Source organism: Pristiophorus japonicus, chromosome 18 (genome assembly GCF_044704955.1).
Source record: "Pristiophorus japonicus isolate sPriJap1 chromosome 18, sPriJap1.hap1, whole genome shotgun sequence".
NCBI lineage: Eukaryota > Metazoa > Chordata > Chondrichthyes > Pristiophoridae > Pristiophorus > Pristiophorus japonicus.
The window spans coordinates 26,761,329-26,774,128 of NC_091994.1; the positions used below are offsets into that span (position 1 = coordinate 26,761,329).

The following is a 12,800-nucleotide window of genomic DNA, read 5'->3' on the forward strand; positions in this document are numbered from 1 at the left end:
AAGGTGGTGGAGGCAGATTCAATTGTGGCTATAAAAAAGGGAATTTGATAAGTACTTGAAGGAAAACATTTGCCGGGCTGCAGGGAATGGCCGGAGCTGAAGTGCTCTTGCAGAGAGCCGGCACATGCCTGATGGGCCGAATGGCCGCCTTCTGTGCTGTAACCATTCTATGCTTCATTACTGCGCGCTCTCCATCTCCCAGATTTTGTATTTGACCTGATGAATTGTTTATATAGTTATCAGTAACCTAAAGGCATTCTACACTCCATTTATCCCCAGTTCATAGATACACTATTTCCTTTCCTCCTCCCTGTGCACCCCCCCCCCCCCCCACCCCAAATCTAGGTTTATGCTGGCACCTTGTTTAGTTAAAATGAGCGTTCAGGCTGTACTGAAATAATCTGGCGTGGTCTTTTCTTTGCACACCTAGAGTCTGGTCCCTTCATAGATATGAGATTGTCATTCTAAGCAGGAGATTTCTGCCAAATCACAGCAAGTTGGAACTGGGAGCGATGCTTTTCTTTGGCTTTTTTCCCCCCATCCCTGGGAGTCCAAGATTATATGTCTTTGCGTATCTCTATAGCCCTGCGTGGTATAGTAGTACTTTTAGAATGAAACATGCCGTTTAATCTGTGTGGTTGTGGGCTTTGCGATCTCATTATTTCCAGGAAATTGAAGGTTCAGCTACAAAAAAATGTTTGCATTTATTTTATTACACCTTTTATTAAATAACTAAATTAGGATTGCATGATAACGGACCCAAGTATCTAACTCACAACTTGAGAATTTGAATTTTTACTGTTTTAAAAAAAAAAAAAAATTATATTCATGAATATCCTGACCATGTGTTTCAAAATGTAATCTACATTTTAAACTTGAATATTGATGCTAATTCATAACTGAGGCAACATGCCTTTTGAAAATGACTGGCTATCCCAGATAAGCTCATTAATTTTGCAGTTGCTGTGTGTGTTTAATTGCAAATTGCAGGTGTATTAAAACTGTGTGGGGGAAGCTGTTTGACTGACTTTTTTTTTAATCCATCAGGTATCTGTGAATCTTATCAAATGGAGATTTTTCAAATTCTAGCTTCTGTTCTTCACCTGGGAAATATAAACATTCAATCAAATGAACGTGATGGTGAAAATAGCTTCATTAGTGTGAGTTCTATTTGCAATCTTAGTTTTATAAATGGCAAAATGAAGACAATTGCTAAATATTTGAACATACTTGGCCTTTATAAAAGGATTTATCTGAATGTTTTCAATGAACACCACCAAAAGCAGATTAATTAATCATTTTTGTGACGTTTTGCTGTGTATACATTGACTGCTGTGTGATAAGGTGGGGCAGACAGTGATTGAAGGAAAGGGTGGGTGGGGAGTCTGGTTTGCCGCACGCTTCTTCCGGTGTCTGCGCTTGATTTCCGCATGTTCTTGGCAACGAGATTCTGTGCTCAACGCCCTCCCGGATGCTCTTCCTCCAATTGGGGCGGTCTTGGGCCAGGGATTCCCAGGTGTCGGTGAGGATGTTGCACTTTATCAAGGAGGCTTTGAGGGTGTTCTTTTAACATTTCCTCTGCCCATCTGGGGCTCGCTTGCCGTGTCGGAGTTCCGAGTAGAGCGCTTGCTTAGGAAATTTTGTGTCCGGCGATGTGGCCTGCCCAACACAGCTGGTCGAGCATGGTCAGTGCTTCAATGCTGGGGAGGTTGGCCTGAGCGAGAACACTGACGTTGGTGCGTCTATCCTCCCAGTGGATTTGCAGGATCTTGCGGAGGCAGCACTGGTGGTACTTCTCCAGCACTTTGAGATGTCTGCTGTATGTAGTCTACGTCTCTAAGCCATGTAGTAGGATGGGTATCACTACTGCCCTGTAGACCATAAGCTTAGTGCCACATTTGAGGTCCTGGTCTTCAAACGCTCTTCCTCAAGCGACTGAAGACTGCGCTGGCACACTGGAGGAGGTGTTGGACCGCATCAAGGAGTGCCCTTGCTGAAAGTAGGCTCACAAGCTATGGAAAATGGTCCACGTTGTCCAAGGCCATGCCATGGATTTTGATGACCAGGGAGGCAGGGCTCTGTGGCGGGGTCAGGTTGGTAGAGGACCTTTGTCTTACGGACGTTTAGTGTAAGGCCCATGCTTTTGTACACCTCGGTGAAGGTGTTGATGTTGGCTTGGAGTTCGGCCTCTGAGTGTGCACAGACACTAGTGTCGTCCGCGTGCTATTGTTCGATGACCGAGGATGGGACATCCTTGGAACTATCCTGGAGGCAGCAAAGGTTGAACAGGTTCCCATTGGTTCTATAGTTTAGTTCCACTCCACTGGAGAGCTTATTGAGTGAAATGAAGCATTGCAGCAATGACTCAGCCCTGCTTGACCCCGGTCCGGACATGTATTGGGTCTGTGATGGATCCGTTGACCAGGATCGCAGCTTGCATGTCATCGTGGGGCAGGCGGAGGATGGTGACAAACTTTTGGGGCCAGCCAAAACTGAGGAGTGCACTCCATAGTCCCTCATGGTTGACAGTGTCGAAGGCCTTTGTGAGGTCAAAGAAGACCGTGTACAAGGGTTGGTGCTGTTCCCTGCATTTCTCTTGTAGTTGTCGTGCGGTGAAGATCATGTCCATTTAGTTACATCAGCCCTTATAATCATCTATACACAAAGGAGTACAAGCCTAGTCAGTGCAACCTGTCCTTGTAATTTAAGCCTTTTAGCCTTGGTATCATTCTGGTGAACCTGCGCTGCACTGCCTCCAAGGCCACTGTATGCTTCCTGAAGTGTGGTGCCCAGGACTGAATGTATTACTTCAGATAGGGTGTAACCAGAGCTCTCCACACCTGTAAGATAACTTCCAGCCCCTTTGAGATAAAGGCCTATGTTCCATTAACGTTTTAAACTTTTTTTATCTCTTCTATCCTTAAGTAATGGGGTGACATTGGCAGTTTTCCAATCCAAGCGGAGGATTCCTGAATCAAGAGTTTTGGAAGATCATGACTAACTCCTCAACAATTTACTCACCTTTTAATACCATTGGGTCCTGGAGATTTGTCTGTCTTTTAATCTCATTAGTTTCTCCATCACCATTGTTTTAAATGGTACTGATTCTAGGTAGTTCCTACCCTTGATTAATTTTAGCTTTCCTTGTATCTCTGGCACTTTATCCTTATCCTCCATTGTGGGCTGATACAAAGTAGCTATTTAGCAAGTCTGCCATTTCCGTATTGCCAAGTTGGAACGTCAGCACTTTTTCTGTTCTGTTTCCTTCTCCCTACCCTCCTGAAGTCAGGAAGAGGAGGAACAACTCCACTTTCATAGCTCAGCCCTCGGGACCCTTGTACATGCAGGCTTGCTTCATTTGTGAGCTGTTTTTCCCCATTGTAAAAGTTGGGATATGTTAACCATTAGACTAGATTACACTATCTGTCTTTAAGTCTTCACATCATGGATGCCTGACAGGAATTATTGAAAATATAATTTTAATCGTTCACACTCGGCACTTAAATTAATTTTGGAGCAAAGCTTGATTTTTACTGATTGCTGCTTCAAGCTGTATTGAAGCCAGACCATAAAGAAATAGAAACCTAGAAAATAGGTGCAGGAGTAGGCCATTCGGCCCTTCGAGCATGCACCGCCATTCAATGAGTTCATGGCTGAACATGCAACTTCAGTACCCCATTCCTGCTTTCCCGCCATACCCCTTGATCCCCCTAGTAGTAAGGACTACATCTAACTCCTTTTTGAATATATTTAGTGAATTAGCCTCAACAACTTTCTGTTGGAGAGAATTCCACAGGTTCACCACTCTCGGAGAAGAAGTTTCTCCTCATCTCGGTCCTAAATGGTTTGCCCCTTATCCTTAGACTGTGACCCCTGGTTCTGGGGGGAACATTCTTCCTGCATCTAACCTGTCTAAACCCATCAGAATTTTAAATGTTTCTATGAGATCCCCTCTCATTCATCTGAACTCCAGTGAATACAAGCCCAGTTGATCCAGTCTTTCTTGATATGTCAGTCCCGCCATCCTGGGAATCAGTCTGGTGAACCTTCGCTGCACTCCCTCAATAGCAAAAATGTCCTTCCTCAGATTAGGAGACCAAAACTGTACACAATACTCCAGGTGTGGCCTCCCCAAAGCCCTGTACAACTGTAGTAACACCTCCCTGACCCCGTACTCAAATCCCCTTGCTATGAAGGCCAACATGCCATTTGCTTTCTTAACCACCTGCTGTACCTGCATGCCAACCTTCAATGACTGATGTACCATGACACCCAGGTCTTGTTGCACCTCCCCTTTTCCTAATCTGTCACCAATAATGCACCATTAATCCTATTTTTGCCACTTTATCTCTTTTTTAAAAAAAAAACTAGGTAGCATATGGAATAAAACTAAAACTCACAGGGAATCCAAAGTTATCCAATATTTACAATTTGCCGTTTGGTCTGAAAACTGACCAGAATTAAATCACTGGACAGGCAAAATATCTGAGTTGCAAAAATGCAATGCTATGCACAAGGCTTCCATCACTGTTCAGAGCAGTGGAAGAGATTTGGTTTGTCAAACTGTTTTATTTTAAAATGCATTCTGCTTTAACAGACTGACTTGTATTGTGCATCTTAACGGATTGAGTGCTTCTTTAATAGAATACTTTAATATTCTTCAATAGAATACTTTGGAAATAGCAAATTTGTAAAAGAATGGAAAACCAAATCGGATTGGGAGTATGTTCCAAAGATAGGATTTCTCACACATTTACTTGACTGACTGAAATGAATTTACATTTGCTAATATTTTAGCTGTAGTTTATGAAAAAGAAACTTGACCTGAATTTTTGTGTTTTTTGTAATGGTCTGCAGTCAAATGATAAACATCTCGATCTATTCTGCAAGTTACTGGGACTGGAGAGAAATCAGTTGGCACATTGGCTTTGTCACCGTAAGCTTGTTACACTGAATGAAACCTACATCAAATCAATGACAATAAAGCAGGCCACTCGTTCCAGCGATGCTCTTGCAAAGCACATTTATGAACAGCTCTTCAACTGGATTGTGAATCAAATCAATAAAGCTCTAAGATCCTCTTCAAAGCAGCATGCCTTCATTGGTGTGTTAGATATTTATGGGTAAGAATGATGAGCTTTATGCTTACCAAGTATTTTTTTAAAAACTAGTCATAGTTGTAATTTAAACTTTTTAAATCATCTTTAGGTTTGAAACTTTTGAAAATAACAGCTTTGAACAGTTTTGCATTAATTATGCAAATGAAAAGCTCCAGCAGCAATTTAACTTGGTAAGAAGAGAATGTTTTAAAATGCTTTGCTGACATACTCTTAACATTAGTTGATTTTCTTGTCTCCTTTTTAAAAAAAAAAAATCTATTTAAATGCATTTTTTAATATGCACTTAGCCAGCAGAGGAAAGGGTGAAGGATGATCTTTGGTCATGAGCGCTGCTTTGATATTTCTGCTTCCAAGATTACATCCCGAGATGAAGTTTTGTTTAAATATGAATGAGTTTAGAGCTGACTAATTTGGGATAAGTGTTTGTAGTTGGTGCTTAATGAGGACATTTGATCCTTCAGTATAATATAGGTGAAAGCACAACCTACAAGTTGTGACGCATGGTGTTGAACAGCAATCTTCCTTACCACTTAATAAATCAGTTCAAATTGATGGGATCAAAGGTCTTATGTTTTAAAGGTTTTATGTAAAATGAGTTTGGGCTGTTTCAACGAAGTAACCAGAGTTTGTGGGAACCCTGCACAAAATTGGCAGTGTCCTTTGGAGGCCACAAGGTCGCTGATGTGAAACATGCAAAAAAAATGTATAGAATCCTAGAAATTTCAGCACGAGGGCCCTTCAGCCCATCATGCCTGTGCCAGTGCTCTTTAACTGGAGCTATTTACTATCGAAACTCATTTCCCTGCCAATCCTCATTTTTCAAAAATTATTTTCAAATGATTCGTTATCTGCCTTTTTTTTAATGTTTTGGTCACTACCTCAATAGCCATGTTACTGTTCTAATGATCCTCAAGTCTATGCCACCAGTGGAAATAATCTTTGACTATTTGCACACAATTTGAAACTTTCTTGCATCCACCTTAACTGTCCCTCCTTGTGAAGAGACTCAAATTTTCTATGTTAAATCTTTGTCCATGTGTGTGGAAACTTGTGTTTTATATTTTCCTTCTAGCATGTATTCAAGCTAGAGCAGGAAGAGTACTTGATTGAAGGATTATCATGGACACTTATTGATTACCATGACAATCAACCTTGTATTGATGTCATTGAAGCAAAGCTTGGCGTCTTGGATCTTCTAGATGAAGAATGTAGGGTGAGAATTAGTCTACACTGTTCAGTAGGTGTAATGCTGTACAATTTAGTTTAGGTGACGTATAACTGTACAAGCAAACATACGAGCAAATATCCTTGACTAATTGTTCCCCTTATCATTGTGTGTGTTTGGGGGTGAGGGGGAGAAAAGCTGGAGAGGCAAAACATAATGGTAAGAAATTCTATCAGTACTTCCAACAGTGAGGGCAGTCAGTCAGTCTGTCAGTGGAGGTGAGAATCATATAAAATGAAAATGACCTTGAAACAATAGGAGCACCAAATACCGTATATACTCGCGTATCCTGCGATCTCGCCTATCATGCGACCCCTAAATTTTCGTCCCCAAAACATGATTTCACCATATATCTCATGTATCATGCGAGTCACTTTTTTGAGATCGAATACAGACCTTAACATGAAACATCGAGTGGATTCTGCTGTGAAAGCTGTTCGCGAATCGAACACCGATACAGCAATCGTTCCAGCTGGCTTGACTAGCGTCGTTCAGCCACAGCCTCTACTGTGTTTGCGGGTAAAAGAAGCACGGGCTGAGATAGATGGAGCCTCTAATAATGCAGCAAACTTTAGAGGGAGTTGTGGGTGGCGGAGGTCGGGTCGCTGTGGGGGGGGGGGGTGAAGAGGAGGTCGGGTTGGGTCACCGGGGGGAAGCGGAGGTCGGGTTGCCGGGTGGGGGGGGAGTTGGGGGAGCGGAGGTCGGGTCGCCGGGGTAGGGAGAGCGGGGGTCAGGTCGGATCCGGTCCGGTCTCTTTCCTCCGCCCCCCCCCCCCCCCCCCCGACCTCCGCGACTCTCTCTTTCCCCCCCCCCCCCCCCCGACCTCCGCGACTCTCTCTCATCCCCCCCCCCGATACAGTACAAGCGACAATAGAGGCTGCAATCCAGCCCAGGCGATACCTGCCGAGATTCAGCGTGGATACGGTCTGCTTAACAGCCTAATCTTGGCCAGCACTTCACACCCGCAAATTTTGTATCTTGCGTATCATGCGACCCCCCCCAAATTTAGGTTACAATTTAGGTCTTCAAAAGTCGCATGATACGCGAGTATATACGGTAGTTGTTAATCTGTGATTATTTCCATTATATGGATTGTACCAAAAAAAATCTACAACTGATGAAAAGCCATTTATGGTTTACTTTTGAAGAATCAAGTTTCTAAACATTGTCAAAAGTTGAAGATAGAAATGGGAATTGTGCATGCTGCTGTCCTGTGAGCGTGGTCCAGGGAATTGGAATAAAGCTGCTTTATTTAAAAGTACGAGTGAACATAAGAAGAACATAAGAATTAGGAACAGGAGTAGGCCATCTAGCCCCTCGAGCCTACTCCGCCATTCAATAAGATCATGGCTGATCTGGCCGTAGACTCAGCTCTACTTACCCGCCCACTCCCCGTAACCCTTAATTCCCTTATTGGTTAAAAATCTATCTATCTGTGATTTGAATACATTCAATGGGCTAGCCTCAACTGCTTCCTTGGGCAGAGAATTCCACAGATTCACAACCCTCTGGGAGAAGAAATTCCTTCTCAACTCGGTTTTAAATTGGCTGCCCCGTATTTTGAGGCTGTGCCCCCTAGTTCTAGTCTCCCCAACCAGTGGAAACAACCTCTCCACCTCTATCTTGTCTATCCCTTTCATTATTTTAAATGTTTCTGTAAGATCACCCCTCATCCTTCTGAACTCCAATGAGTAAAGACCCAGTCTACTCAATCTATCATAAGGTAACCCCCCCTCATCTCCGGAATCAGCCTAGTGAATCGTCTCTGTACCCCCTCCAAAGCTAGTATATCCTTCCTTAAGTAAGGTGACCGAAATTACACGCAGTACTCCAGGTGCAGCCTCACCAGTACCCTGTACAGTTGCAGCAGGACTTCCCTGCTTTTGTACTCCATCCCTCTCGCAATGAAGGCCAACATTCCATTCGCCTTCCTGATTACCTGCTGCACCTGCAAACTAACTTTTTGGGATTCATGCACAAAGACCCTCCAGGTCCCTCTGCACTGCAGCATGTTGTAATTTCTCCCCATTCAAATAATAATCCCTTTTACTGTTGTTTTTTTCCAAGGTGGATGACCTCACATTTTCCGACATTGTATTCCATCTGCCAAACCTTAGCCCATTCGCTTAACCTATCTAAATCTCTTTGCAGCCTCTCGTGTCCTCTACACAACCCGCTTTCCCACTAATCTTTGTGTCATCTGCAAATTTTGTTACACTACACTCTGTCCCCTCTTCCAGGTCATCTATGTATATTGTAAACAGTTGTGGTTCCAGCACCAATCCCTGTAGCACATCACTAACCACCGATTTCCAACCCGAAAAGGATCCATTTATCCCGACTCTCTGCTTTCTGTTAGCCAGCCAATTCTGGATCCATGCTAATACATTTCCTCTGACTCCGCATGCCTTTATCTTCTGCAGTAATCTTTTGTGTGGCACCTTATCGAATGCCTTTTGGAAATCTAAATACACCAGGGAGATAGAGGGAAACAAAAAGGAGGCAAAAACAAAAGACAGAAAGGAGATGAGGAAAAGTGGAGGGCAGAGAAACCCAAGGCAAAGAACAAAAAGGGCCATTGTACAGCAAAATTCTAAAAGGACAGAGGGTGTTAAAAAAACAAGCCTAAAGGCTTTGTGTCTTAATGCAAGGAGTATCCGCAATAAAGTGGATGAATTAACTGTGCAAATAGATGTTAACAAATATGATGTGATTGGGATTACGGAGACGTGGCTGCAGGATGATCAGGGCTGGGAACTCAACATCCAGGGGTATTCAACATTCAGGAAGGATAGAATAAAAGGAAAAGGAGGTGGGGTAGCATTGCTGGTTAAGGAGGAGATTAATGCAATAGTTAGGAAGGACATTAGCTTGGATGATGTGGAATCTATATGGGTAGAGCTGCAGAACACCAAAGGGCAAAAAACGTTAGTGGGAGTTGTGTACAGACCTCCAAACAGTAGTAGTGATGTTGGGGAGGGCATCAAACATGAAATTAGGGGTGCGTGCAATAAAGGTGCAGCAGTTATAATGGGTGACTTTAATATGCACATAGATTGGGCTAACCAAACTGGAAGCAATACGGTGGAGGAGGATTTTCTGGAGTGCATAAGGGATGGTTTTTTAGACCAATATGTCGAGGAACCAACTAGGGGGGAGGCCATCTTAGACTGGGTGTTATGTAATGAGAGAGGATTAATTAACAATCTCGTTGTGCGAGGCCCCTTCGGGAAGAGTGACCATAATATGGTGGAATTCTGCATTGGGATGGAGAATGAAACAGTTAATTCAGAGACCATGGTCCAGAACTTAAAGAAGGCTAACTTTGAAGGTATGAGGCGTGAATTGGCTGGGATGGATTGGCGAATGATACTTAAGGGGTTGACTGTGGATGGGCAATGGCAGACATTTAGAGACCGCATGGATGAACTACAACAATTGTACATTCCTGTCTGGCATAAAAATAAAAAAGGGAAGGTGGCTCAACCGTGGCTATCAAGGGAAATCAGGGATAGTATTAAAGCCAAGGAAGTGGCATACAAATTGGCCAGAAATAGCAGCGAACCTGGGGACTGGGAGAAATTTAGAACTCAGCAGAGGAGGACAAAGGGTTTGATTAGGGCAGGGAAAATGGAGTATGAGAAGAAGCTTGCAGGGAACATTAAGACGGATTGCAAAAGTTTCTATAGATATGTAAAGAGAAAAAGGTTAGTAAAGACAAACGTAGGTCCCCTGCAGTCAGAATCAGGGGAAGTCATAACGGGGAACAAAGAAATGGCGGATCAATTGAACAAGTACTTTGGTTCGGTATTCGCGAAGGAGGACACGAACAACCTTCCGGTTATAAAAGGGGTCGGGGGGTCTAGTAAGGAGGAGGAACTGAGGGAAATCCTTATTAGCCGGGAAATTGATGGGATTGAAGGCCGATAAATCCCCAGGGCCTGATGGACTGCATCCCAGAGTACTTAAGGAGGTGGCCTTGGAAATAGTGGATGCGTTGACAGTCATTTTCCAACATTCCATTGACTCTGGATCAGTTCCTATGGCGTGGAGGGTAGCCAATGTAACCCCACTTTTTAAAAAAGGAGGGAGAGAGAAAACAGGGAATTATAGACCGGTCAGCCTGACATCGGTAGTGGGTAAAATGATGGAATCAATTATTAAGGATGTCATAGCAGTGCATTTGGAAAGAGGTGACATGATAGGTCCAAGTCAGCATGGATTTGTGAAAGGGAAATCATGCTTGACAAATCTTCTGGAATTTTTTGAGGATGTTTCCAGTAGAGTGGATAAGGGAGAACCAGTTGATGTGGTATATTTGGACTTTCAGAAGGCGTTCGACAAGGTCCCACACAAGAGATTGATGTGCAATGTTAGAGCACATGGGATTGGGGGTAGTGTACTGACATGGATTGAGAACTGGTTGTCAGACAGGAAGCAAAGAGTAGGAGTAAATGGGTACTTTTCAGAATGGCAGGCAGTGACTAGTGGGGTACCGCAAGGTTCTGTGCTGTGGCCCCAGCTGTTTACACTGTACATTAATGATTTAGACGAGGGGATTAAATGCTCGTTTGAGACACTACTTCCTCACCCTCAATCTGTTTTACAAATTCAACCACACTGTGATCACTCATTCCGAGAGGATCTTTTACTAGTAGATCGTTTATTTTTCCCGTCTTATTACATAGGACCAGATCTAAGATAGCTTGCTCCCTTGTAGGTTCTGCAACATACTGTTCTAAGAAACAATCTCGTATGCATTCTATGAATTGCTCTTCAAGGCTACCCTGTGCGATTTGATTTGACCAATCGATATGTAGGTTAAAATCCCCCATGATTACTGCCGTTCCTTTTTCACATGCCTCCATTATTCCCTTGATTATTGTCCGCCCCACCATGAAGTTATTATTTGGGGGCCTATAAACTATGCCCACCAGTGATTTTTTTCCCCTTACTATCTCTCATCTCCACCCACAATAATTTTGTTCATTAGAGCCAATATCATCTCTCAACTGCCCTGATATCATCCTTTATTAACAGAGCTACCCCACCTCCTTTCCCTTCTCGTCTATCTTTCCGAATTGTCAGATACCCCTGTATGTTTAATTCCCAGTCTTGGCCCCCTTGCAACCACGTTTCTGTAATGGCCACCAAATCATACCCATTTGTCATGATTTGTGCCGTCAACTCATTTACTTTATTTCGAATGCTGCGTGCATTTAAGTAGTGTTTTAATAGTTTTTAAACCAAGATTCTTAGTTTTGACCCCTCCTGCAGCCCCTTTATATTCATCGATATTGTCCCTTCCTATCACCTTGTGGTTTACACTTACCCCAGTGCTACTCTGCTCTGTTGCCTCCTGCCTTTTGCATTCTTTCGTGGGGTCCTGTTCATCTGAGCTCTCACCCACTCTAACTAGCTCAGAGCCCTCTCCTGGGTTCCGAATACTCCTCGCATTGAGGCACCGAGCTTTCATGCTTGCCTTTTTATTACACTTTGACCCTTTTAGAATTTTGCTGTACAGTGGCCCTTTTTGTTTTTTGCCTTGGGTTTCTCTGCCCTCCACTTTTACTCATCTCCTTTCTGTCTTTTGCTTCTGTCTCCATTTTGTTTCCCTCCATCTCCCTGCATTGGTTCCCATCCCCCTGCCATATTAGTTTAACTCCTCCCCAACAGCACTAGCAAACACTCCCCTTAAGACATTGGTTCCGGTCCTGCCCAGGTGCAGACTGTCCAGTTTTTACTGGTCCCACCTCCCCCAGAACTGGTTCCAATGCCCCAGGAATTTGAATCCCTCCCGGCTGCACCACTGCTCAAGCCACGTATTCATCTGAGCTATCCTGCGATTCCTACTCTGACTAGCACGTGGCACTAGTAGCAATCCCGGGATTACTACTTTTGAGGTCCTACGTTTTAATTTAGCTCCTAGCTCCTTAAATTCGTCTCGTAGGACCTCATCCCTTTTTTTTAACCTATATCGTTGGTACCAATGTGCACCACGACAACTGGCTGTTCACCACCCCTTTTCAGAATGTCCTGCACCCGCTCCGAGACATCCTTGAAGACTGAGGGAACTAGTTTATTATTTACTGTTGATTATAAACACACAGGCGTTGAGAGGATGTCAGGATTCATAAAAACTGTCTGCTGAAGCTATAACCCTGATTGTCTCAACTAAATTGGCAAACCAAGGTGATCAAAAATTGTAATCCTTCATGTATAGTTGGCTTAGTAACACATTTTAATCCCTGTAGTTGCTGATGCTTGTCCAATATGTTAATTGTATTGGTCTAAATAGGCTTAACTTTTTTTAAATTTTAGATACTAAATGGAACTGATGAGAAGTGGGCTCAAAAGCTATATGACCGACACGAGCATGCAAGTTATCACTTTCGGAAACCCAGGATGTCAAATTCTGCTTTTATTATTTTACATTTTGCTGATGATGTAGGTGG

General features: G+C 43.3%; 1 protein-coding gene across 1 annotated transcript in view; it reads left to right on the forward strand.

Moving 5' to 3' along the window:
- LOC139229006 (unconventional myosin-Va-like) overlaps positions 1-12,800 on the forward strand; it is a 193,154-nt gene that overhangs the window by 74,760 nt on the left and 105,594 nt on the right. The window contains exons 9-13 of the mRNA XM_070860669.1: positions 1,048-1,160; positions 4,858-5,123; positions 5,209-5,290; positions 6,193-6,333; positions 12,667-12,792. Of these exons, the coding sequence (XP_070716770.1) occupies positions 1,048-1,160; positions 4,858-5,123; positions 5,209-5,290; positions 6,193-6,333; positions 12,667-12,792 (728 nt within the window). The remainder of the gene's footprint in view (positions 1-1,047; positions 1,161-4,857; positions 5,124-5,208; positions 5,291-6,192; positions 6,334-12,666; positions 12,793-12,800) is intronic.